At 43.7% G+C, this 26,196-nt stretch overlaps 1 protein-coding gene across 4 annotated transcripts; it reads left to right on the top strand.

Annotated features, from left to right (window-relative positions):
• The first annotated feature begins 544 nt into the window (after window positions 1-544).
• Window positions 545-24,388, top strand: nsd3 (nuclear receptor binding SET domain protein 3). 4 transcript variants are annotated; one of them, XM_075467603.1, is made up of 25 exons: window positions 545-944; window positions 2,558-3,399; window positions 4,469-4,714; window positions 4,823-4,985; window positions 5,083-5,237; window positions 6,032-6,658; window positions 6,740-6,902; window positions 7,002-7,102; window positions 7,514-7,559; window positions 7,649-7,779; window positions 8,035-8,160; window positions 8,275-8,401; window positions 8,498-8,698; window positions 11,385-11,564; window positions 12,211-12,357; window positions 14,995-15,151; window positions 16,727-16,929; window positions 17,039-17,151; window positions 17,250-17,396; window positions 17,492-17,614; window positions 17,932-18,048; window positions 18,263-18,404; window positions 18,509-18,615; window positions 18,733-18,937; window positions 20,935-24,388. In XM_075467603.1, the coding sequence occupies exons 2-25, from the start codon at window positions 2,602-2,604 to the stop codon at window positions 21,198-21,200; spliced, it is 4,791 nt and encodes a 1,596-aa protein (XP_075323718.1). In that variant the 5' UTR covers window positions 545-944; window positions 2,558-2,601; the 3' UTR covers window positions 21,201-24,388. The 4 variants fall into 4 exon arrangements, with proteins under 4 accessions (XP_075323718.1, XP_075323719.1, XP_075323716.1 ...); XM_075467604.1 differs by having other exon boundaries at window positions 6,737-6,902; window positions 12,334-12,357; XM_075467601.1 differs by having other exon boundaries at window positions 6,737-6,902.
• The last annotated feature ends 1,808 nt before the right edge of the window (window positions 24,389-26,196 follow it).

Below are 26,196 nucleotides of genomic sequence, written 5' to 3'. Positions count from 1 at the left end.
GTGCCCTTAAGCAAGGCACCATGCTCACCGGGTGCTGTCAATGGCTGCCCACCACTACAGTGTATGGCCAACCTGGATGGGTTAAATGCGGAGGAGAAATTTTGTGTATTTCCCCGCATTGAATCTGATCTCAATCTTAAACTCGGGACAACAAGTTTACAGAAACAGGAGCGGAGTGAGAGGTCTTTCTGCTCACACCCTCCCAGCTGCAGATCAGGCGAGGAGGCGTTGAAAAGCCAATCAGAGACTGTGGTGCAAACGTAACTAGTATTTTTTTCTTAGCCTTTCGCTAACAGAGGAAACGTCTAAACAATTACAACTGAACAGTCACGCAAAAATAAGACCAATTGAAACTCTCCATTCGATTTTTTTTTTCAAATAAATGTAAATTGAATGGGTGACTCATCAGTTTCTCATTTCATCTGAGTGCAGAGGTAACTGTTAAAGCAGGCCGATGGGTCTGATGCCCTGTTCCTGTTTAAAGTGGGCATGTGGAGTAAACTACACATCCCGGAGTGCCTCTGTTGACCCCTGCGGCCCGGATCTGTGCGGTCTGGCGCCGAGCTGAGGACCGAGCGGGCCATAAAAGCAAGCAGGGCGCTTTAGTGAAGCCGAAGGAAGAGGGAGCTAGAGGTTATCATTTAGAAGACAGGAAGAGGCGAGGATTGAACGTGTCTGTCTCCAACAGGGTTGTGACTGAATGCTCTGGTCCTCACACTGAGGACGAGCCAGGCTTTGGGATTGGGTAGCGACCAGATAGCGTAACACCCCCCATCCTCCTCCTTTCTGTTGAGAATTTGCGTTAATACGAAAAGGAAAGGCTTGAGCTTTGTCAACAGTGCAGGATTGTTTTAAGTTTTTTTGATTTTTTTTTTCTCTCCCTATAGATTAAACGAGGAACCGTTGCAGGCTGGTGTATGTGTTTAGAATGGGACACGCTGAAGGTATTGACATCTTTTTATTTCCCCGCATCTTTCGACTCGGCATCTAAATCTGTGCTGCTCCTTTGCTCTCCGCTGTGGCGACAAGCGTGTTTGCCATATCTGTGCGTCGTTTGCCCCCCTCTTGCACCCGCTCGGACGGTTTTGCCCGTTTGCTAGCTGGCTCGGGGCACATTTTCCTCCAAACCGCCAGTGATGGAGGTATAATCACGGCAGACAATTTGATTTAAAGGGGGCACAGGCAGCCATATTGGCAATGGAACGTTAGCCTAGCCAACATTAGCTTGTCCTTTCATCTTGATCCATGTGTGCTAGGTGCAGATAGGTAAAAAGCAAACGTTGAGACGTGTTTGACTGAAGACTTACAGACACACTGCCTTCTGTTGTCTTTTCTACCCTTTCAAAACGTCCCCATCTTTCCATTGTGGCCCCTTTGATGCCAGATAGCTCGAAGCTAGCATCGCAAGAAGCTACAACATCTCTTAGTGAAATATTTTTGTGTGCGCAGTCGGGTTTTTTTTTTTAGGTAAAACCACACATCTGTAGCCAGGTGTTACAGTTTAAAACACCAGCTATTAGCCAAAAATATTATTACAAGTCGATACAGAGCAGCCAGTGACCGCTCATCGACACCGTATGGATGTTTACATTATTCACCTTTCTGGGGCTGAGCAGCCTGAGTTTGCTCACAAATTGAACCACAATGAGTGGATTAGTCCAATTCACTTAACCCCTTTAACCCGATTAATTGCTCTTCACAGATATTAAAAGTGACTAGAATAAAAGGGCAGCGCAGCCACTGGCAGCAGCTCTTTGTTTTGTTTGTGCACCATGTGTTTGCGTTGATGTAATAAAAACACTAAAATGATCTATTGCTTGTGGAGAGAGGCGCTGCACTCACGAGCAATGGCTGTCAGAGAAGAGGCTGCACAACCTCCCAGTCCCAAATACAGCAGGTTTACACATTTAAGAGAGTTTCGGACCGAAAAAGGGTGGTGTTGTTATTTTGGCTGAGAATTTACCATAAAAGTTCACAGATTGCCCCCTAGCATCCGACCCCCGAACTGACCCCTTTTTTACATGTGCAAGAATTTCCTGGTTTTGATCATATGCAGGATTCGAGAAACCGGAGTATTTTTATTTATTTTTTGTATGTTTGGCTGTTTAAATGTCCACCCCACATTACTATTAGATTTTATGTAAAAAGAAAAAAAGGGGGGACTAACACTTGCATTTTAGATGTAAGATCTGGGATTTTGTTTCAGCTAAGTTTATTAGGAGCCGAGGTTGGATTGGCTTGGATGTCCCATGGGTACTGCTGTCAAAATCCTAAATTACAGATATCTTTTTCTTCCACATTTACATCACCACAAACCAGGGTTTATGACCCTGTTGGCAAAGCATTGTGAAGCTGCCCTTTGTAGTCTACTGCATACAAAGTGTCTGACGGACATTTGAACATGTCACAATGTTGAGAGAAGTCCCAGGAACGGGGCGATTTGACGTCTGTAATCTTGTGAAGTACGGATGTGGGGATCTTGCCTGTTTTTGGGTGTGTTGTTCGAATGACGACGGTTTAACCGCAGTCCTACTGTGTCACACGTTTCCGTCAACAGGTCCAGTCAAAGAAAAAGACAGTTAAGGATGCAGGAGCCCAACAATGGATTTCTCCTTCTCTTTCATGCAAGGGATCATGGGAAATACAATTCAGCAACCCCCTCAGCTCATTGACTCAGCCAACATCAGACAGGAAGGCACCTGTGACACCGGCAGTGACCCGGGTGAGGATGGTGGACCCTCCTACGATGCTGCCCTGGATGCAGAGTTTCCTTACCCGCCGTCAGCCTCGGAGGACATGCCGCAGGTCCCCAATGGCTACCCGCCAGGTCTGGGCATTTACGAGCCACAGGCAAAGTTTTCAATGTACTCTCAGTTCTCCAACGGCTCGGCTAACGGTTACGGGGCCATACGGAGCTACGGGGACCTCCTTCCGGGGGAGGGAACGGTCCTGAGAGGCCCTGGTCTCCAGGAGAGGCCTCTGTCTCCTGTTTCTCCCCCGCTGCCCACACATCACCCACACCTCCACCACCATCACCTACATCACCACCACACTCACCCCTTCCACTCAAACCCACCTCATATACAGACCCACTCGCAGCCACAGAGTCCTCCGCCGCCGCCGCTACCCTCCCAGCATCACCTGTCCCAGACGCCTCACATCATGACACACAATCTGCCACCTCCTCCCCCATTACACTTGCCTTCGTCGAGCCCTCCTCCCTCTCTCGTCGACAGCACCCCCTCACCTCAGCCTGCTCACACCCTGTCCAACACCTCTAGCGGAGTCCTGAAGAAAACCAGCTCCCCGGAGATCAAGCTGAAGATCATAAAAACGTATCAGAACGGAAAGGAGCTGTTTGAGTCTGCGCTGTGTGGAGATCTGCTGCAAGAACTGCAGGTATTGCATGAATGTCTGCACATCGTGTGTACGCTGTCTGTGCATCGGACTGAAAACTCTGTTTTCTTTTTGCGTTTTCCTTTACCAAGGTTTATTTTTCAAAGGGAAGAAATAATCAATTATTCTTATAATATTTAGAATTATCGATGTTAATGCTGAAATAATCGACTGCCTGATCAGTTAGTTGATTATCCAGATGACTGTGGAGGTGTATTCCACACAACCACATTGCTCATTGCTTAAATCCAGTACCTCGGTCTCTTTCTCTGCTCCCCGCTTACCTCCGTAAGGTCCTTACAAGAAGGTAAAGATCCCAAAAGGCGTCAATCAGTAATAAATTTTCTTAATTGTTCACCTGATCTTTCATAAAATAAATGTTGAATGTGCTCAAATGAGAGCATATAGTGTCAACACTGTCTCTGCTCTCTTGCAAACTTACAAAGTTGCGTGTTAGACAGCAGTTACTTAAAAGTGTTTTTCATTTATGTTTTGCTCAGGATTTTTAGGGCAGGTTTAAAATCACCAATCCGTAGGCCTACTACACTGTATTACTCTCGGACTTGCAGCTAGCTCGCTAACTGTCCCGCCTTCATCACTGAGGTGCGTTTTCCCTCGCTGATTGCAATGAGCAGAACTTGAATTGTCTATTTAAGTAGCAAAACAGTGACAACAAGGGGGGAAAAAAAGGATTATATTAATGAAGAATGAAAGTGAACTGCAGCAATAACTGCTGAGAGAATCAAAAGTTTTCAGGAGTAACTAAAGTCGGTGGATGCTCTTTGAACTGATTTCATGCAGAGCAGAAGTGATCGAGGGGTTTGGGCCCTTGAGCCAAATGTATTGTCTTCAAATGACGCACAAATATTTGATGTACCAGCTTGATAAACAGAAAGATTACACCACATACTAAAGTCCAACGAGTCCCTTTAAAACGCATATGGAATCGTCACTATGCATATCTTTGTTGACTTTAAGTCTTCTTATCAACCGCACTACACCCTCACCGACGCGTCCTCGTCATCTTCACAGTTTTCCTGCGCCTATTTTTCTATTTTCTCACCTCATGAAGGAGTCTCAGAAGAATGAGGCCGCTCAGATGCAGCGCAGACATGAGAGGAAGAAGGAGAAGAGGAAAAAGAGTGCGAGGCTGCAGCTGCAGGTTCAGGAACAGAACCTGGACTCGTGCCAAACGCAGGCAGGTACAACGGGCCAGACGGACGACACCCACGTCCAGCCCCAGCTGAGTGAAACGCCGCCGGCCCAGACAGAGAAACCTCCGAAGACCGTCATCAAAACTGAACCAAAGACGCCAAAGGCAAGAGTTCTTTGCACACCAGTTGTTGTAGTGTGTAGCAGACATGCAGCACTTGTGATTGTTTAGACTTTGAAAGCAGATCAGTGACTCGTTTGTGTTCATATTTAGGTTCCTAAAGTTCATCATCCGTCAGTGATCCAAGAGACGGGCTTCTGTAAGGAGTTTGTAATTGGGGATCTTGTGTGGTCCAAGGTGGGCACCTATCCCTGGTGGCCCTGCATGGTCTCCTCGGACCCACAGATGAAGGTCCACACTCGCATCAACACCAGAGGTAAGACCCATCAGAAAAACAAAAAGCAATCCCAACGCATTTTGTCAATGTGTCGGGACCTAAAATGAGACGGCACGTGTTCCCCTCTGCTGCACAGGTCACAGGGAGTATCACGTCCAGTTCTTTGGCAGCGTCGCAGAGCGAGCGTGGATCCACGAGAAGAGGATAGTCGTGTACCAGGGGAAACTGCAGTTTGACGAGCTTCAGGCGGAGACGCTGCGCAAAACTACAAACCCTGTGGAGAAGCACAAAGTATGTCCAAATAAATCAAAGCATTGTTTTTTTTTACTTATTTTCTCAGATGCTATGTAGTTGCACAATTGTACTCTGGCTTGTCCTCTATATATAGGACCGTATGTTCTGTATAAAGCAATAAATCAACGTCTGCTCGAGTCATGCAATCTCATGTCTCATCCCTCGTGGGACACCTTTATAGAACATCAATATGTATACTGCAACACTGTCTTTCACTTCCAAGAATTCACTAAGTAAAAATGCTAATTTTGCAGGTCCCTTCTGAAGCATTTCAGCCACTAAGATAAATGCAAATGTCTCGTGCCCTTTATATCTCGACTGCGATTTACAGTCATATGATCTGAGCAATATTTAATTCATCATGGAACACAAAAAACTATTTAAAGTGATCTGATGGAGCCTTCCCAGCTGTGCAGGATGGCACCACTGCAGCCCCTTACCAACAGAAATGCAGACTTATGAACTGAGTGCTAGTCGGGGGGGCGCTCTCCTCTAGTTTTGAGAACAGGATGTTCAAGATTTTCCAAAAAGAATTTGAAATTTTGATTGGTCTCACCACAGAACATTTGTCACTTAGCCTCAGTCCATTTTAAATGAGCCTTCGCCACGGGGGGGGGGTTGTGGGTGGTGGGTGGTGTTCACATATGGCTTCTTCTTGGCTTGGGAGAGCTTTAACCTCAAGTTTGTGGAAACCATACTGTGATTCTACCTGTTTTAGATGATGCCAGTTCAGAAATTGGAAATGAATGACTTTATTTATTTATTTATTTTTTTTCCCTCCTCTTCTTTAGCTTCTGAAGCCTATTCCTCAGCGGGAGCGTTCTCAGTGGGAGGTGGGTGTTGGCCACGCTGAGGATGCCTTCGTCATGAGTCGCCAGGAGCGAATCGACAACTACACTTTTATCTATGTTGACCCCGACCCCCACGAAGGCCCCTCGAGCAGAAAACCCAACATCAGAGCCGAGAAGCGAAACCGGCGCTGCAGCGGCTCAGTCATTAAGAAGGAGGACGGAGGCGTGAAGTCACCAGACAGACAACAGCCGCCGCGAAGGCAGCTGCCACGGAGACAGTGCAGCGTTTCAAACACAGACGACAACACATCCCAGCCCCCGAGTGAAGAAAAGAACCAGATGGAGGACCAACGCAAGACGGCCTTGCCAAAACAGAACGCTGGCTGTGATGAGCGAGTACGACAGGACTCGCCGCCTCGAGTCAGAGCATGGAAAACGGCAGCTGCAAGAAAGCTGCTGCCTCTCTCCATCACCATGAAGAGGCTGAATGTGGAGATCACAAAGTGTGACTGGCCTCTCCTGCAGAAAAAGGCCGCTCCGTCCCCAAAGAAGGAAGATGAAGAGGAAAAGGAGGAGAGAGGAGAGAGAGAAGCCAGACAGCCCGACCTGGGATACTGCTCGCCTGAGGTAGGTGTAACTCTGTGCACCTACACAGAATAGATGTATGACAGATCCTGTGAGCTCATGTCCAAATGTTGCTTTCAGCAGGACAGCAGAGCTAAACCTGAGCCCAGTCCAGAGGAGGAAGAAGAGGGGGATGAGGGGGAGGAAGAGGGGGACGAGAGGAGAGGCTCCCCCGCAAGTCGGAGGAGTGAGGAGGGAGTAATTCAGCAGACGTCTTCCCCTGGATCACAGCACAGTAGTCCACAAGGTGAGTGCATTAAACGGGTCGATTTGCTGAATATTTCACCCGTAGAGTCACTCTGTGAAGTCGGGTGCGAGATGAAAGTCAATATTTTTGTGTTTTCAGGTTCTCAGGAGAGGAAGCTGCAGCGGCGGTCAGTCAGGAGCAAGTCTGAGTCAGAGAGAGGCAACGATGCCGTCCCTAAGAAGAAAACCAAAAAGGAACAGGTATCAGTCATCCTCAGCGAACCTGCTGTTCAGACCCAAAATAGCATGCATGGAAGTAGCTGCAGTTCTCTCAAATTTCATACCCCTCTCTCCCCACATCTGCTTCATTGTCCTCTTATTTTCTCTGCACTATCCTCTAACCATGAAAAAGGTGGAAGAAGAAAGTCAAAAATGAATGAATTAGATAGACATAAGCTTAGAATCCCAGTCGCAAATATATTTTTAGTTCTTTGTGGGTTTATCGGTACCTAAAATGCTGCCAATGGATTTGAGATGATAAAAAAAATCACTTTTATCAACCGTTTGTCGTTTGTGCAGCAATCCTTTCTGCCACAAAGCTGTAAGATGTTATCACACAAATCAAAAAGATCACCACGTCTGTATAAAGTCTCACATTTATCCTACTCGCAGGCTGAGATGGCTCCAGAGACTACGCTGAGGACGGGTTCACAGAAAGGTAGGCGATTATTCTTTCACACCTGCTCTACATCTGACTGGAGGCTACTTAAAGAGAACCAAATCCATCCAATCTGTGTGATCCTTTAGGGGCCAGTGAAATCTCAGACGCATGCAAGCCCCTAAAGAAGCGAAGCAGAGCATCAACAGATGTTGAGATGGCTTCCTCCCAGTACAGAGACACCTCTGATTCTGACTCCAGAGGCCTCAGTGACCCACAGGTAGGCTTAAACACATGTACAGGGACAACCCCTGACACACACACACACACACACACACACACACACACACACGTTTCCTGCACACAAAATAGGTTGATCCTGTTCAATAAAAATGTTTTCTATATTTGCTTTCCTTGTAAGTGAGATACAAAGTTTCAGTCCTCTTCTTAATGTCTCATTTTAACTCCTTGTCCTAATTTGATAACATTAGCACATGAAATATGAAATCAATGCTTTGGTGCATCTGTGCTCCAGGGTTTATTTGGGAAGAGTCTCGACAGTCCAGCTGCAGCAGATGCAGATGCTTCGGATACTCAGTCAGTGGACTCCGGCTTGTCCCGTCAGGACAGCGGCACCGGCAAGAGAGACACTGTGTGCCAGGTCAGAGCAGCACGGGACTCATTTCTGTTCAACTCTTTCCTCTAAGAAGCTCACACGCTTTATAATGATGTAACCAAATGTCTTTCTTTCTTTTTTTCTTTCTTTTTTTTTTAGATCTGTGAGGTGTACGGAGAGGGTTTAGTGGTGTGCGAGGGTGACTGCAACAGACAGTTTCACCTGGACTGTCTTGGTCTGTCGTCCCCACCTGAAGGCAGATACATCTGCTCGGAATGCAGAAATGGTGAGGAAATCGGACAACTCCTGCATCCTCACCGTCCTCTCTGCCAATCCGAGTTTGTTCTTTACTATGATAGCGTGTCATTCTTTCTTTTTTTAGGCAGTCATCCTTGTTTTAGCTGTAAAACGGTGGGTCAGGAGGTGACCCGCTGCTCTGTGTCTGGATGTGGTTGTTACTACCACGAGGAGTGTGTCCGAAAACTCCCGGGTGCCTCCAGCAATCCTGGGGGAGGCTTCTGTTGCCCTCAACACAGCTGCTCAACCTGCTGCCTGGAGAGAGACCTGCAACGGGCCAGTAAAGGTAGAGCAGCTCCTGATTTGCCTCTCGGTTTCTCTGGCGTCCTGTTCGAGCGTGCAGGTCGAACCTCTATTCCTTTGTTGTAACGTGTAAGAGTGAAGCGCTGGAGAACAGAATGAGACGCGTTGCATCTTTTACTGATAAACATCTTGAACTGATCAAGTGTTATTTTATATTTTAATGACCTTATTATAACATCCAGTTCACACTCAAACTAAAGGGGCTCCGTTTGATTTGAGTGCTGGAGAAGAATAAAATAATTGCACTGTTCCAGGAAATGTCTTAACATGACGGAGTGTTTCCTATCTGAAAAAACGTCTTTCTAACTTAGATTTGGCATCTTGAGATTTAACAAAGACTCCTGTACACTTTTCACAAACGCACACCACCATCAATCGGGGATCTGGATAGTGTAGTGGTAAGATTGCCACCAGGGTTCAAATCCCCTGCATGAAAGGTACTACCTCCAGTAGGGGTCCTCAGGCAAGACCCCCGTTACCCTACCTGTAAGTCGCTTTGGATAAAAGCGTCTGCCAAATGCATAAAAACATAAAACATCAACAACACTCTGGTACTTGGTCAGTGTTTGGTCTGACAATTGAAATAAAAATACATAAAGCTTCAACCTTAGGATTAGACAGGAAGTGAACTTCTCATTGCTAGTGAATTTGATGCAGGAGAAATAGGCGGGTGCAAAGACCTGAGAGACTTTGAGGCCATAATTGTTGTGGCGAGTAGACTGGTTTAAGGCGTATTATTAGAAACAAACAAAGTATGAGCTGTCTTCTTGGTCAGCATTGTTGCTCGTCTGAGCAGGCTGTGTTTGGGCATTAGAACAAAGAGTATGTTGTAAAATCAGTCAGCTTAGGTGAGTTGAGCTACAGTTCTAGTTCGACCTGGTCATTTAATTGGACCGCCATTGTTGTCCCACTGTCCATGCACCGGGGGGCGTATCAAATGCTGCGATGCTGTGGACTGTGTAGAATAAAGCTTCAAGACATTCTGCTGCTTCTGTCTTGCTCTGTAGGCGGTCATTGTACATGTAATTAAAGCCAAATTCACTGCACAGACTTCGTCTTTAACTTGCTTGAATAGTAATTTTGTCAGATGATGCTGCGGCCACGAAAATTAAGATTTTATTAGAGCGCAGCAGCAGTCTGGATGCTGATTAGGCTGAGCCTTCTAAAAAGGCTGTATTAATACACACGTACCTTTTACCGTTTTTACAAAAAGATAGAACTTTGAAGGACGTGCAGAGCGCCTCGGTCCATTTGAGTCGATGTAGAACTGCATCATCTGGGTGTATTAGCCCTGTTTGCGGTTAAGGTCAGACTAAAGCCGCATTCGGACAGAGCAATTGAATCTAAGAACTGCCTTCTTAGAACTGCTCTGTCCGAATCGGCTTTAGAATTTCGTTCTGATAACTGTCCTTCTCCAGCGGAACTGTTTCAGTTTGCATTCGCACATGAGTCGGGACCTGATAGAGACAGTTACATGTTACTTTAGCGCCACATTCAACAGCAAAACAAAACCCGTGAAAAGTAAGGAGAGAAGGAAAAAACACCACAAAGAAGCTAACATGGAGAGCGGGGAGGCCACCGTGTTCATGGTCTGCATGATGGTGATATTAATCATGGACGATCACATCGGGCGTCTAACATCGAGGCTGGAAGAGCTCACAGAGAGAGTCAGGATCGAGCGCAGGCCATACTTCTTCGTTTCATGAAGAAAGGAGAGCAGAGCGCCGCAGACAAAGGAGACCACGTGTCCGTTTAACTTATTAAACACGCGCAGGTTGTGTCTGTGTCGTATGAGTAAACATTGCAGCCGTGACAACATGACATGGGGCGTAGCTACCGACCACCAAACACCTCCGTCAGATGTGTTCCTATAGAACCCAAAAAAAGACCCAGCCTCGGAGAAGGAGCTGAAATGGTTATAGGAACTGAGGGAGATGGTCCCGAGTTCCTGCATGTGCGAATGCGGGAAAGAACGGCCCCGTTCCTGAAAAGTTTATAGGAACTGCCAAATGGTCCTACAGTGCGAATGTGGCTAAAGGTACTTACATGTGTTTTTAAAAAGTTTGGCACAATAATTAGTTTCTTTCCGGTGTCATGTAATAAACGCTCCGTGTTCTATTGAACAGAATTTATTTGCACAGCCTAAAACTCTCCACCTGCTAGTCTGGTGATGTTAGTTTTGGGCTCCTTAACATGTATCTTATTTTGAATCCCGTCCAGCTTCTCGGGTGATTTAGTTTGGATAATAACTTGAGCTTTAAAAAAAAAAAATCAAATTGTTAAATGTCTCATTGTGAAACCGAATGTTTCTTTTCTGCTCCGTTAACATCTCACAGCTCTTCAGATTGATGCTTTGACTTCTATTCTCCTTTTTTTTTTTTTTTTTTTTTTATCTGTTTTAGTACTTAGGAGGTAAATTAAGTCCAACAGCCACCAAAAAGTGTCATGTGGTTGCTCTTTTCTTTAATAAGATTACTGCTAGAGCCCATAAAGAACTACGACCTGTATTTTTATATAAACTCAGCAGTGAAAGGAAATCATCAGCTCTTTGCTGCACTGTGACAATAAAACGGCAAATACGACGAAAGTTTTCAGTTCATCTAAAGCCAGAGCTGAGCGTAGAAAATACAAGATCTTAAAAAAAATCTCATCCTCCTCTTCCCCTCCAGGGCGTCTGATTCGTTGCATCCGCTGTCCGTTGGCCTATCACACCAGCGACGGCTGCATGGCGGCTGGAAGCGTCATCCTCACCCATCACATCATGATCTGCAGCAACCACGGCAGCGCCAAGAGGAACGGCCTCCTCACCTCCCCCATCAACGTGGGATGGTGCTTTCTGTGCGCCAGAGGTAAGCTGTCAAAGCCGCCAACACTAAAACACCACCACAGCCAGGATTCAGCAGTGACCTTTTCCCCGACTCCACCACAAGTGATGATTTTTGCTCCCCCTTTCTTTTTACTTGCCCCTCACATTAGAGTTCCATTAACTCGGCCTCCATGACTGTAGTTCTTTCATCTTTTTTAGAAATAAAACCACTTTTTAAAGCAGTCGCAGCTGCACTAACATTTCATGGGAGGGGGGGGGGACTGAAACCTACCATGTTTAGTATAGATGTATGTTTAGGGTATCGTTCATGTTTTTAGCGGTGTTGTTAATCAACAGCAGCACTTTTAGATGTAAAACTATGAGTAACTCCAGCTGTTACACTGCACTCCACTTAGAGGGATCACTTCTTTCCTGAATGCTGCTGAGGAAGAAAACTGAGCTTTTTTTTTTTTGTTTGCTTTTCAAACTTTCAGCCAGTTTAGACCTGACACGTAACAACAAGTTGAGTGCACTGTTTGGCCTCCGTGTGTAGGGACAAAGTTTTTGTGTTAAACTGTGTGTGCGTGCGAGTGTGAGGCTGTGCTTATATGTTTCTCTTTTTGTGAAATCTGGGTAATTTCGAGTTTGACTGCGGCTCACCCCCGTCTCTTCCTGTGTGTCTTGTGTAGGGCTGTTAGTGCAAGACCTTACTGACACCATATTAAGTTCATATGCCTATAAGTCCCACTACCTTCTGACTGAGTCAAATCGTGCTGAGTTGAAATTACCTATGATTCCCTCTCCTTCGTCAGCTACCAAAAAGAATGTTGGGAAAGGTAATTGAACAGTTTTTCTCTTTCTCCTTTGTCCCACTGGTTTGTGTTTGTGTTGTGCCTGCTCCCCTTCTCAATTTGGTTTCCCTTTTTTTGCACACATCTTTCATTTCAAAGCCTTGAGGTGCATAGCTAATTAACTGGTAAAACATGCAGTTAATTTGAACGCAGAGTCGATCAAAGGGACTTCAGCCAAGTTCAATATGATAACGGTGGGCCTCATGCAAGAATGTATGTATTTTTTTTAGGACACTCATCCCAGAGCTCGCTTCTCATATGAGAAGTCGGAGTCACAAGACAAAGCATGTTGAGTTCCAACAAGTCACAGTTGGAGGTGTAAATAGCAATAAGCTACGTGAGGGTCATTGGTAATGTCATTAGTGGGGCCCCCCCCCAGGTTAAAATGTCTGCCGCTGTAAGCCGTGCTGCTCCTGTCAGGTTTATGAATGCCACCTGCTCCCTGCATCATCATCATCCTTGAGTATAATCGGTGTGTGAGGCTACCTTTGGGTTCTACACTTTAGTTATAAGTCTGCAACAGACACAGCAGCGGCATCGCAGGACCAGCAACCATCAGGAGAATATCAAATCAAATGCTCTCAACGTGTTTTCACACCAGCAGCGAGGCAGAAATTAGAGACGGAATGTTGTAAACCTTTCAAACTCGAGTGCACCTATTTGCACTGCTTTTGCAGCAGGTGTCAAGTGACCTATATACAGGACGTGTGTCAGATGACAACAGGTGGTCACACTGTATAACTCCTGGCACGCTTGGTGCTGGGTGTGGCGTGGCATTAACAGTGAGAATTATTATTAGTATTAAGAATCACACTGTACAGTCCTGTTCAAAAGTAAAGGCTCCAAAGCAAAAACGCTGCCATAAATATATATTTCTTTATCTGTCTGCATCATATAATTGTCAGCAAAGAGGAGAAAAGTAGATAAACTCTCTGTCTAAAACTGCACCAGTTCTATTTAACCCTGGTGTTTTGTTTTTCAAGGTGACATTTAGCTCGTTTCAAGCCTTTTTGGAGAATTGCCACAAATGTGCTGATTTATCCTCTTTCAACCTCCTCTTTCCCTTCATTTAACGCCAGGCTGATGCCTTGATGTTGAGACCCGACTCTGTGGAGGTTCGCCACAGGACGTCTCGCTCTTCTTGTTGCTGAAAATGATTCTGTACGACTTCTGCTGAATGCATAGGATGATAAAGGATGAATTGTGCTTCCTGCATGATATAAACACCTAAAGTGCATTCAAATTCTGCACGGCACAGTTCAAAAAGGGAATGGACTAGCTTAAAGTTGAATTGAGAGCCTATTGTAATTTGTCCTATCATAGTAATTAGTTTTGTGCGTAATGGTTATTTAAACTATGTTATGTTAATTATTCAGACAGTTATGTGGATGTGGACTAATCTTCGGTCATGTGACAGATCCTGACTTCTCATGAATTTCAGTCTCTAGCATTGTGTGCCTTGTTCTGTTCATATCAGTGGTTCTTGCATGAGGCTCAATCCGAATTTGGTTGAACATGAACTATCAATCTGTCTTTGCAAAAAAAGTGAAACGAGATTACTGAATCCCCCTGCTTGGAAAACACAAACTTCCAGTTGTGCCGTGCTCTGATTCAGGATGCTCTGCGTCAGTTCAGGTTGTGGTTTGTGGATCCTCTCACTGCTGGAGGTGTACTGCTTTTCTGCTTCAGCACTCTGGGCTTGTTTTTTTTAATTTTTTTTTTAATTTGAAAGGCCTTGTCCAGACTCACCTCTTCTGTGCTGACTGCAGCCATTCTTTTGTTTGTTTGTTTGATTTGTTTTTTTGACTGAAATTTACAGATGGTAGTATATATTATATTTTTCTTTTGCGTTGACCTGCCTTGGATGGAATGCAATTCAATCGGGACTAGATTTGTGTACATGTAAGCAATCACAGGATGAAAGCGGTGACATTGCTCTTTAATTTTGGCGTTAGTCTTACATTTCATTAAAATCCACTTCTGTAAATGGCAATATGATTCCATGCAAGCTGGTCTGTGCAGGATGTGACGTGATTTGGGCGAGTTTGCTTCACTGGCAGGACTGCATGGCTGCTTATTGCCAATAATGTGTTATTTGAATATAACCCTGATTAATTTCTAACTTGCTCGCTGACTTTATCCAGCGCTGCCGCATGTATTTCCCATAAAACTGGTCTTGGTACAGTGCTCTGAATCTGATTGCCAGACATGCTGTTACTGCTGCAGCAGAAGCTGTAACCAACATGAGAACCACATGCAGGGTCTTTCCAACCATGCTTTTTCATGCAGTGCAGCTGTCGCAGGAGCCCTCATTCAAGCAAAAAGCTCCTGGCCTTAGTTCTTTTACTCAGAATAATGACCACATGCTACTCTGGTAGCTTTAGATACAGATGTTTCCCTTACTGGAACTCTATATCATCTCACAGTAGATGTTTGACAAATTACAATTTGATATTTGTATGTTTCTTAGGCTTGTCTGCAAATGAGATTCAGAGTTTGTCCAGGTGTTAAGGTGCATCACCCTAATCATACACTCCTCCTCCTCTCTTTGCATACTCACGTTCCATAACGCATGCACACACACACACACACACACACATGTGTACATCCATACAATTGTAGGAGGCAAGTTGCTGTGCTGCGACTCATGCCCAGCTTCCTTCCACCCGGAGTGTCTGGAGATGGAGATGCCCGAGGGCGCGTGGTCCTGCAGTGATTGCAGGGCAGGGAAGAAACCTCACTACAAACAAATTGTTTGGGTCAAACTGGGCAACTACAGGTAGGCAGTGAGCTCTGTTTATAGTCTGCTGAGGGTTGTTCTTCTGTCAGCATGTGGTGTGGTTACATCTAAATGAATTCTGGTGACATTTTATTGTTATTGATGGCAAGAAAATCTTATGAACCGACACTAAATGTAGAACCCAAGTAGACAAATTCGGATCCTTCTGTGCCCTTGCACTGTTACATTACCTGACATGTTCCTTTGATTGCAAAGGACACGACTCTTAAAGCATACCAACCTACATCACGATGCTGCTGTAAATCTGCTGCAGGAAACGGGGAAACTTGAGCCCGACAACTCATACAGACGGGTGAAAAACTAACATGATACTGGCTTTGGCCTTTTCGTAGCATGAACTGACATGAACAGAAAAATTAAAAAAATAATAGCAGTTTTTATGTCCAGTTCAGCAGATTTGCTTCACACCTCACGAAACAGGATGTGATGTCATAGATGCAGGCAATCAGGAAATGCTGAGCAGATTACTGCTGTAGTGCTGTTTTCACACATTAGCACAGCCCTCAAATCTTTCAGACTTTTTCCAGAAGGGCTCTATCTGAGGATGCAAATGCTCACAGCATCAGGCTTTTTGCAGAGCTAATCCAGCCAGTTCCAACAAAGCTGTCTTTACACAGAGATTTTGGCATGCGTGTTGTCACCAACTTCTGTGTTGAGGTGCCGCAGCTGCCAGCAAAATTGTTTTTAATCAGACCGTAAAGTTTTCCAGCTTGGTGCTTAAGAGCGACTGCCGAAGTTGGCAGAAAATCATCTATTATCATAATCATAACGGGGTAAGTTGTATGTGTGAAGATAGTGTGATGACCAACGCACGTTTTCACTGTTTATTCTACTGAGAACCAACTTCTGTAATATTTACCTTGCATATAAATAAATAAAAATAGGCACCACTTCAAAACTCGAGACTTCTCAGATGTACATCTAATGCAGCCGGTGGAGATTTACTGATCTGTTGACATGGGAGCTAACGTGAATGTCCCCACGTTCTGCCACACTCCCAGTTTGAATCTGGTCTAGATATCAGAATCAACACAGCAGGTTGTCTCTGCTGGGTTGTTCGTTGTTTAGCACCCGTTTTTCTGTATCACTCATCACCTAAGACGCCTGCAGCACAAATATCTTTAAAAACAGTCGACATTACAGAGCCTCTTATGCCATCCCCTATTTCAGCCTCCTCGTCTCCTCTCCCCTCCATGTAATTAATTCGTGTAATGCGGCCGGAGGAGAGTGGAGGTTTGCCAGAGTTCTAGGCAAGGACGGTCAGGTATGTCCTTTGAATGAGTCTTTACAGCATCCATGTCTCAATTTGATTTAAAAGCAGAACTTTTGACACGCATACTCATTCAAAATCAATGCGCAAGTGAGTCCAAACTTTTAACTTGCGCTGTACATTGTTAGAGACGCCAGTAATGCTTCTCTGATAGAAACGGTAAGATCCAGTGACCAGATCTGTGTTTTTATTTTTGAAAACATTGCTCTTGAGATCAGTTTTTGCTACACTCTACTCTTGCTTGCCGTCTCTTTGTTGTTACACGATGTCTCTCTCTGGGGCAGATGGTGGCCAGCGGAGATCTGCAACCCTCGCCTGGTGCCGTCTAACATTCAGAGCCTTCGCCATGATGTCGGTGACTTCCCTGTCTTTTTCTTTGGCTCCCACGACTACTACTGGATCAACCAGGGCCGAGTCTTCCCCTACGTGGAGAATGACAAGAATTTTGTAACGGGTCAGATCAACATCAACAAAACCTTCAAGAAAGGTAACCTCTGCCAAGAAAGTTTCCTCCTACTTCCAGCCTGATCTGTTCTGGTTCTGTTCTTTCAAGCTGAAGGAGAAATGGATTTTCTGAGATATTGTCGATGTTTCAGCTTTGGAAGAAGCAGCCCGGCGGTTTCAGGAGCTTAAGGCGCAGAGGGAGAGCAAGGAGGCGCTAGAGCAGGAACGCAACTCTCGCAAACCTCCACCCTACAAATCCATCAAGGTAGTGTCCATTTGATATCTCATTGGATTTGAAAAATGATTTAAATGGATGTAATGTTCATTAAGTCCTTCTGTTTGTGTTGTCTTTTTCTATAAAAGTCAAACAAGCCAGTGGGGAAAGTGCAGATGCATGTGGCTGATTTGTCAGAAGTCCCACGATGCAACTGCAGACCAACAGATGAGCATCCTTGCAGCTTCGACTCCCAGTGTCTCAATCGCATGCTGCAGTACGAGTGCCATCCACAGGTCTGTGTGCGTCTTTTTTACCTACCTAGAAGTAGGAAGAATTTAAAAAAAAAAAAAAAAAACTGAACTTGCCATCTTAATTTTGTTGCTGTCAGGTGTGTCCTGCGGGAGACAGCTGTGAGAATCAGTGCTTCTCCAAACGGTTGTACGCAGAAAACGAGGTCATAAAGACAGAGGGGCGTGGCTGGGGCCTCAGGACGAACCAGGCGCTCAGGAAGGTGCGTGCTGCCTTTTTTTTTTTTTTCCAAATTCTCAGATTTACTTATTTCTCTATGAATTGGTGAAGAACGTGATTAAAGTGGCCGCCTGGGGTTGTCCTTTTTGACAACTTATACTTTTCCAGAAATGTCCATGGCTTTCCCTGACTGACCCATCATCTCGCTATGGCAAATACTGGATGACATATTTATCAAAAGCTCACAGGGTTAATGGCTGTCAATCAAACATGTCATATTGAGTTGGGGTTTTTTTTTAGATCAGGGTGTCTGTTTGTTGCCTAAAACGATGCAAATGTGGTGTTTGTTGTTTTCTCCAGGCTGACTTTGTGACTGAGTATGTGGGAGAGGTGATAGACTCCGAGGAGTGCCAGCAGCGAATCAAACGCGCCCATGAAAATCACCTGACCAACTTCTACATGCTCACCCTCACCAAGGTAAGCACAAGGGATGGAACAACACCACAGAGGTGGTAGTTGGTGCCAAAGCCGTTAAAATCCTGATATTTATGTAATGTAAACGAGAAACTTTCTCATCTTGAAACTTTGTATTGAAGCATCAGTTCATGGGACATGCACAAAAAACACTGCAGCATTGATTAATGGAGAGCATCTTTTACCCCGGTCTCTTAATGTCCGTGTTTCCTGGTAGGATCGTGTGATAGATGCTGGCCCAAAGGGGAACTCGGCTCGTTTTATGAACCACAGCTGCAGCCCAAACTGTGAAACCCAGAAGTGGACGGTAAACGGAGATGTTCGCATCGGACTCTTTGCCCTCTGTGATATTGACGCTGGTGAGTTCACTCGAAACATGGAGGTTCTTCTGTATCCATTGCATCCACTCAGAGTAAACTCGAGGATCTTTTTAATGAGGGTCTGGTTCTTGGTATTCTTACAGGCACAGAGCTGACGTTCAACTACAACCTGCACTGTGTGGGTAACAGGAGAATGTCCTGCCACTGTGGGTCTGACAACTGCTCCGGATTTCTCGGGGTGCAGCCAACGGTGTGGACGTTTGCTCCAGCATCATGAATCTAGCATTATACTTCAAACATGAGAGCAAAGATGACTTTGAGAGCTGTTCTAAACGCCATTTCTTTGTTTTTTTGATGTTCCCTCCAGAGTGTTGTGGTGATGGAGAAAGAGGAGAAGGCCAGGAATGCCAAGCTGAAGCCGAAGAAGCGAAAGCTGCGGCCGGAGGGCAAACACGCGCACGAGTTGTTCTGTTTCTGCTGTGGAGAAGGAGGAGAGCTGGTGATGTGTGACAAGAAGGACTGTCCGAAAGCGTATCATCTGCTGTGTCTCAACCTCAGCAAGCCCCCATATGGTGAAAACTACATTTCCTTTTATATGCATTTGTTTTGATGTCGATATTTTAACTTCTATAGATGCATCATATTGAATTGGAAGAGTTAAAAGAAATGGGCATTTATTTGGACAGTAGTGTTTGCATGCAGTCTCAGGCAGTTCGCTCGAGTGCTAACCTACAGCTCACCTAAAATAAACAGAATGTGTTGGTTGCTTTTGCTAAGATTTGAAAAAAAACTGACACTTTGCCATTGTAAAAAAGTACAACAAAATGTTTGGCACATGCCCAAATATTAAAGAAAGAAAAGCAAGAACATGAAAAGCAGATACAACTTAACTTTATTCTAAAGCTAAGGGACCAGCTGCATCACCACCACAAGATCCAATAAAAAATTAAGAATAAATGACCTATTAGAAACATTTCATCAGCAAGTGAAGCATGTCTTAGGCCGGAAGCCCCTGCAGAGATGTATGGAGCATCAGGAGGAATAATTTAACTTATGAAGAGAAGTTAGAGAACAATTTGTGCTGATTTGTTGACCTTTTTTGACTTCTTGTGGGGGCGTGCTACAATAAGATTAAAAAATAAATAAATCAGAATGAATGAATTGTAAATATAGCCCAATTAAAATGAGCTGAATTAATCATGACTAAACATGCTGAATTTGCTGCCAGGGTTAGAGTTGCCAGCAAGTTGCGAAGACTAATGTCCAGATTTCTTTTCACCGAGAGGGAAATATTGTCCGTTTCAGAATATGTGTAGTCGTGAATTACAAGTGGATGTTTGCATGATTATATTTCAAATGGTAGAACATGAATGTGGTATCAGTCACTGGTTTAGCATATCTTTCAGATTTATTAACTTTGTTTTGTTTGATCAGTTTCTAGAAATCTAAAGAGGTCAATTTAATCATCATTCAGTCCTGACTGCTCAGATTTCTAAGTTGGGAACAGCGACAGTGTCGATGATTCTTAATAAAAATACATTTTAATACAAGACGATGAACACAAAAAACTTCTTTTTTTAATAATTTATTTGGCCTCATCTTTGAAAAAGCTGTTTAAGAGTTGGTACATTTACATATACACGCGTGAAATGTCTTCCATATTAATGGCTTCAGTGGTCTGTTGAATTGACCTCGTTCAGTCATTCAAATATTTATGACATTTAAGGTAAAGCTCCCAACAGATTCATTCAATCATACCCTCGAAAGTGATGGAGAGAGAGCCTCGTTGAGCAGGCAGGATTTGCCATTAACACGAGAATTCTCACGCTCTAGCAACAACACGTCATTGTGCGAAAACAATTCGTAATGGCATCAAATGCACAGTGGTTGAGTAAAACACCAGGGTGGGAGCAGCTGTTTGGGCTTATTGAACAGTCGTGGTTATAAAGAGCTCTTATTGGCTTCTCACTTGCGAGATTGTTATTGTGCTCAGTAAAGAGTAGTTTTCACCAAGTCCAGAAAAACGTTATCCTTGGCTTCAGCTGGGACTCTCCACCATATTTTCTGTGTTGGCGGAGTGTGAGAGCAGAGAGTTGAAGCTGCAGCACATGTAGCTGCTCTCTGAATGGAAAGCGGAGCATGTCTTGTCACGGTGTGGGGTGTGATTATTTTGACTTAGTTTTTTTTCTTTTCTAATCTTCATTTAAAAAATGTGCTGACGGCACCCCTTCATCATCGTTCTCCACTAATACAGCTTGGAAGGCAGGTGCTGGATGTCGTAACCATTTTTCCTTTATTGTGATCTGCATTTACTTCTCTGCTGATGTAGAAACTAGATTTCAGACTCTCAGCAGCTGGTAAAGAGGTTACAGTTCACTCAGGTTGGTGGGAGGTTTTTTGTGTCCAGTAGTCGGCTTATTATAGTGTGTAGTTTGTTGTTATTGTGGCGATATTTGAGACGGATATGCAGTTAAGTTGTGTGTTCCTCTTTAGTTGCAGAGCTAGGCTTCAGACTTCGTTGCTTTGAATCTCTGGCTGCCTCCATAGTGACCTCTCCTTCTGTTTGCAGGGCGATGGGAGTGTCCGTGGCACGACTGCAGCGTGTGCGGCGCCCCAGCCTCGTCTCTCTGTGACTTCTGCCCTCGCTCGTTCTGCGGGGATCACGAGGCGGGGGCGCTCACCGCCTCCTCTCTGGATAACCGCCTCTGCTGCTGCAGCCACAACCCTCTCAGTCCACTCGGCTCCAGTTCCAGTTCGACCCAGCCGCACTACTCTGCTCTGAGCCCCGTTCGGGTCAAAGAGGAGCTGGACGCTGGCCAGCCGGCCGCAGAGTGATACCGCAACTCTCACAATACCTCATTCCCCGCGAAGCACACTCTGATCGGCAGCAGTGCACTCCAGGCGGGAATACAGTGCTTTTTGAGCAGTGTGATGGCTGCTGTTCAGAGCCGAGACGCGCTGATGAACACTTAATTGCTGTCTGTGGCGAGAGCAGAGTGACTGAGGGAGGGACGAGGCATAATTGTGCGCCGCATTCTCTCCTCTCTTGCCACAAAACACCATTACTCACACTCTCTGCAGCCCACCTGCACCCATCAGAGCTCCCAGACCACCACCGCATTGTGTTTTCTCTTTATTACCGTTACTTTCACAGCTGTAGAAATCCTACGTGTGGTCACACTGTCGGTAACGGCACTTTGAAGAACTATGTGAGTGAGGGGTAGAGCGGAGGAGGAGGAGACGTTGGGTTGAACCTCTCCATGTTTACCTGCTGTAAGCTGCGGTCAGCACCTCACACACAGGATGGCTTTACGATGAAGACCAGCCAGCTCGTCTTCATCGCCTGTGACACACTCGTCACCCTTCTTATCACTTCTTGTAGAAAAGGAACCTGGTGGGGGGGGGGTAGGTATTGACTGAATTTGTGCAATTTGTTGGTTTTTTTTCAGGACCACACTACATTCCAACCTTCCTTAAACATGGTTTTAATATTCTTATGGGTATAGATGAACATAATTATATACAGTATCTATGTTTGTTAATGTTTACAGACAGATTCTTTCACGTCATCTCGATGAGTGGTGTATTACGTTTGTTTGTTTAGGTGTTGAACATTACACAGACCTCCTTGTGAAAATAGTCCTATTAAGGTGAAATATAATGGTATATAGTGTAATGGTATGACATTACAGAAGTACTCGTGATTTCATATTACCAGTCTCACTCGCCATTGTGTATATAGTTGGCTCACAATATTGTAAAGTACTTAAAGATCAGGAGGCGCAGAGCCTCGTCTCTCTTGTTTCTCCTGGAGGAAGGAAAAGCTTTTTTAAACGAGACAGTTTCTTGTCGTTTTCTTTTTCGAGTTACATTCTCACGTGTCCTCCGAGTAGTTCCTGTTATTTGTATAGTAGATGGAGGCGCCCAGCTTGTGATCACTGGTGCTGTCTTAAAGTATTGTTGACAAGCCTTAAGTTTGATTCTCCCTGTTTTCCTTCGTTTATTTTTTTGTTTTTGTTTGTTTTTGCTGTAGTTTGTGCTGCGCAGACGCAGTCCATTTCAGTAAATTCATTTCACTTGTGTACTGTGACAGCTCTGATGCTCAGTTTTCTTTTTCAGTGCGCGTGTGTGCGTGTTTTTTGTTTTTTGCCAAAATTCTCTGAAAAGCACTTTTACACAGCTCGTTGCTACACAATTTAGCTTGGGCAAATATACAGAAATGTATATACAAAGTGTTTCAAAATGGATACCTCTTCTTGTAGTAACATTGGAATTTAAACTGTGTCGTAACATTTTGCCTCTCGGTCAGAGATCTGGTGAATGCTGGGTCTTTTTTTTTTTGTTGTTGTTGTTTTTTCAAGAAAACAACCTAATCTCTTGTATTTTGGGTGGGAGGGGGGTTGGGTTTTTGGCACAAGTAGGAATGACTTCTGTCCCAGCTTCATTTAAAAAAGAAAAAAAAAAAAAGTCCTCAGTGTCCTCTCGAGGCGCCTCTTCTGTTTCCACCACAGGGGGGAGGGGGGGCATCCTCACGGCTGGGGTTTATGTGATGGTGTAACAACAGTCCAGTATAATGTACAAACAGAAACTTCTGTACAGTGTTTTTAATCGCTCATCTGTCAGATCTAAATTTTTGTATTTATTGCACCACATTTTATACTGATTTCTTTTTCAAACACCAGTGCAGTAATTTGTCTCCCTCCTCACTAGGATGTAAGTTAAATAGACGGTTTAAAACAAACAAAAAAGAAAAGAATAGATGGATAAAAGAAAATAAAAACATGGGGAGCTTTACCTGATATGCCTGTATCTAGCCATTTTCTTATATTTGGTGTAATGATTCCACTTTTTGGTAACAGCAGCTGCTCATCGGCCTTTTTTTCGTGACTCACTGTAATCAGTGTTTGAAAGCAGTTCAGTGTTGGAGCGTTTTTCTGTTTCAGAGCAGTTTCTGTGCAGCTAGGATTATCACACAGGCTCAGCCTTTTTTTTTTCCCCAGTAGTCAGGTGACCAGTTTTTGGTAGTTGTTGTTTTGTTTTTTTTCACTTGAGAGATTTTGTCTCCATTTTTTTTTATTTTTTTTTATGTCAAAAGTCGAGCCACAGGGTGAAATGATGCAATTGATTCCAAAGCTAAGATATGCTCAGTTTGCCCGTCTTTTTTTTTTCTAAAAAAAGAAATGATGCAGCAGTCCTGCAATCCCGAAATCATTCAGTCATTTTTGTTGCCATAGTTTCAGAGGTCGTCAGCTATTTGGTACGTTCTAAAAGTCGTCGTGTTCTTTGTTTTTGAGCTGCCATGTAGCTTTTCTTTTAATTGAGGCCTCCTTTATCTGGATGAGATTGGAACAGGTCAGCAGCCACCACAAATTGCTGAGCGGTCGTGGAGCTGATTCAACGCCTGCTTTTGAGTAGAGAAGCTGAACAATCTAAAGAAAAAAATTTTAAGATATCTCACTGTTTGGCTGCAGTAGTTTAAGATACTTTTACCTGATGAATTGGCGGCTGAATGTGAATGAAGAAGAAAGCCTCAAAAGAGAAAAGGGAGAGGGAGCCACTGAATGCAAAAAAAAAAAAAAAAAAAATGCAGCGAGGAAAGAAAATCTCCAGTTTGCTTTGCTGAAAATTCATAAACATTATTTTGTTCTTTTTATTAAACATGTATGCAAATAATCCTTTTTTTTTTTTTTTTTTTTTTGTTAATATAACTTTACCGAACAGTGAAGCTCGTGTTTATGAACCAGAGGCTGTAAAACTTGCTCCGTGTGTTTGTTTATTGGACCACGAGTCAGAACTTAGCAGTCCTAAACTCAGATTTATATGGAGCCGATTAAAACGGACTCCTAGTTTCAGAAGCTCTTCACGCGCTTGATTTCTATAGAAAACATACGTAGAGAGGCAGGAAAAGGTAGTTTTCTAACTTTACTCTAACCCTTTGTTGTAGACCCCCCCCCCCCCAAGACAAAAATTTGATTTCTTTATGCAGCTCAACACTGCTCTCCATTTTTTTTTTTTTTTTTTTTTTTTTTTTTTTTTTCTTTCATAGTACTTCATTGGGTGCATCATTAAGGCACTTTATATACTCAAAACAGTCTGTGCATCTAAACTTGAATTGTCTTGATTTGTATTTATTCATGTTATTGTTTTTATGCAGGATTCATCTGTGTGATTACTTGACTGCAGGCATCCTTGACTCCTGTTGCTTCAGAAAATGTCTGCTGGATAACTTTAGGATATATAACTGTTCTTGAATCATTTTTTTATGTTTCTTTTTGTGGTGAATGTTGAGCTGGATTGCATGCTTCCAATATCAGACGGCGATTTGTTGCCAGCGTCTGTTTTTTGTTTCTGTTCGTCTTTTATTTTTCTACGATATTGCACAGAGATTCTGCAAAACCGAACAGCCTTTCTTTTCCTTTGCACCTGTGGATCGCATGATCAACGCTCATTTCTTTGTGCCAGTTCGTCTTCTCCTGCCCTGCTGAGCTGATACAGCAGCAGTATTATTGGTTTAAGTGTCCCTGTGTTAACCAAAATTACGTGATGGTGTATGTTTTCTTTGTCGTTGCCCGTATTTTGTTTTTGTTTTTTGTTTATTTTGGGGTTATTTTTTTGATAGACAGCATGTTTGTTCTCATTTAAGTGACCCTTAAATACGCCTGAGGAGGATTTTTCACTTAAATTTAGGATGGACCACCCCCTTTGTGTGTCAAAGGGCATGTTTCCGTTCACTGTGACGTCTTTTTTTTTTTTTTTTGTGCAATTTGCCGACTGTCATTAAGTTTTTACTTGACATGCTGTCAAATAGTGTTGGAATAAATGAATAAATTCACCTGCATAAGCACTCATCTCTTTTTACTTGTAGTAAAATTGCTTACAGTAACTCTAACTGGGGTCATATCTATCTCTCTTGGTGTTGCTTCAATTAAAACGTGGATGAACACAAAATGCCATGTTGATTACTGTTCAACCTGTGTTACTGCATACTACATATTGTTGAGGAACCTGTAAATAGTTTGCATAGAATCATGTTACTGTGGCGTGCTCTTTTTTTGCCTGTACAATTCTGCTTCTAAATGTGTGTGACTGTTGAGAAGACACTCTTTTTGTACATGACTGTCTTTTTATTTGAGAATATCGATTCTGTCCTTTTTCATTCTAAAAGTTGAGTTTTAAGAGTTCAGACATGCCTGAGGTTTGACTTTAATAAAGCTGTACTCTGTCTCAGTGAAACACTCACAGTATGTAACTTTTTAACCAGCTCGTGGCTTAGTAAAACCACAGGGGATCAGAGGCAGGTTTGATTCTTGATTTTAACGTTATGAATAATCACCTTGATGGCAGATGAATGGATACTTCATCACCCCACTGATGCAAATTATTTTCTGCCACACAGTGTTGTTTACCATTAGCGTTGTTGTTAGGGTCCCAGTTGGTGAAGGAGCTTTTGTTCTTGTCGGACCAAGTCCATGGAACTCTGTACAGACCGATCCAAGCTTTAATTCCAGATGGTTTTGTCCTGTTAGCCTCAGCGTTTTCTTCCTCATTTTCAATCATTGCTAAGTCCGTGCATTGATTTATTCAAAGTATCATCTAAGGGTAATCGGAAAGAAAGCAAGTTAAAATAACACTGTTACATGGGAGGGGGGGAAAAGGCATCAATTTGTTTTTGTTTTTTCAATTTTTTTACGTCCAGAAGACTATTTAATGTGACGTGGCTTCTTGCATCCTTGTATTAAGGCGCGTAAAATAACCTACAGAACTACTTCCGGTTTTTAGAAATCTACAAAATTCATTTTTAAAAGTTTAACTACAGAACAGACAATGAAAC

This window comes from Odontesthes bonariensis, chromosome 6, assembly GCF_027942865.1.
Source record: "Odontesthes bonariensis isolate fOdoBon6 chromosome 6, fOdoBon6.hap1, whole genome shotgun sequence".
NCBI lineage: Eukaryota > Metazoa > Chordata > Actinopteri > Atheriniformes > Atherinopsidae > Odontesthes > Odontesthes bonariensis.
Note: the sequence above shows the minus strand (reverse complement) of the source record. Positions and strands in the feature narration are given on the sequence as shown.

What these genes read in the sequence shown, in the direction of transcription:
- nsd3 (XM_075467601.1), top strand. Translation starts at nt 2,602, where the DNA reads ATGGATTTCTCCTTCTCTTTCATGCAAGGGATCATGGGAAATACAATT. An exon ending in ACCCTGTGGAGAAGCACAAA is followed by an intron (nt 5,238 to 6,031) that starts GTATGTCCAAAT and finishes CCTCTTCTTTAG; the next exon opens with CTTCTGAAGCCTATTCCTCA. An exon ending in TTCTCGGGGTGCAGCCAACG is followed by an intron (nt 18,616 to 18,732) that starts GTGTGGACGTTT and finishes TGTTCCCTCCAG; the next exon opens with AGTGTTGTGGTGATGGAGAA.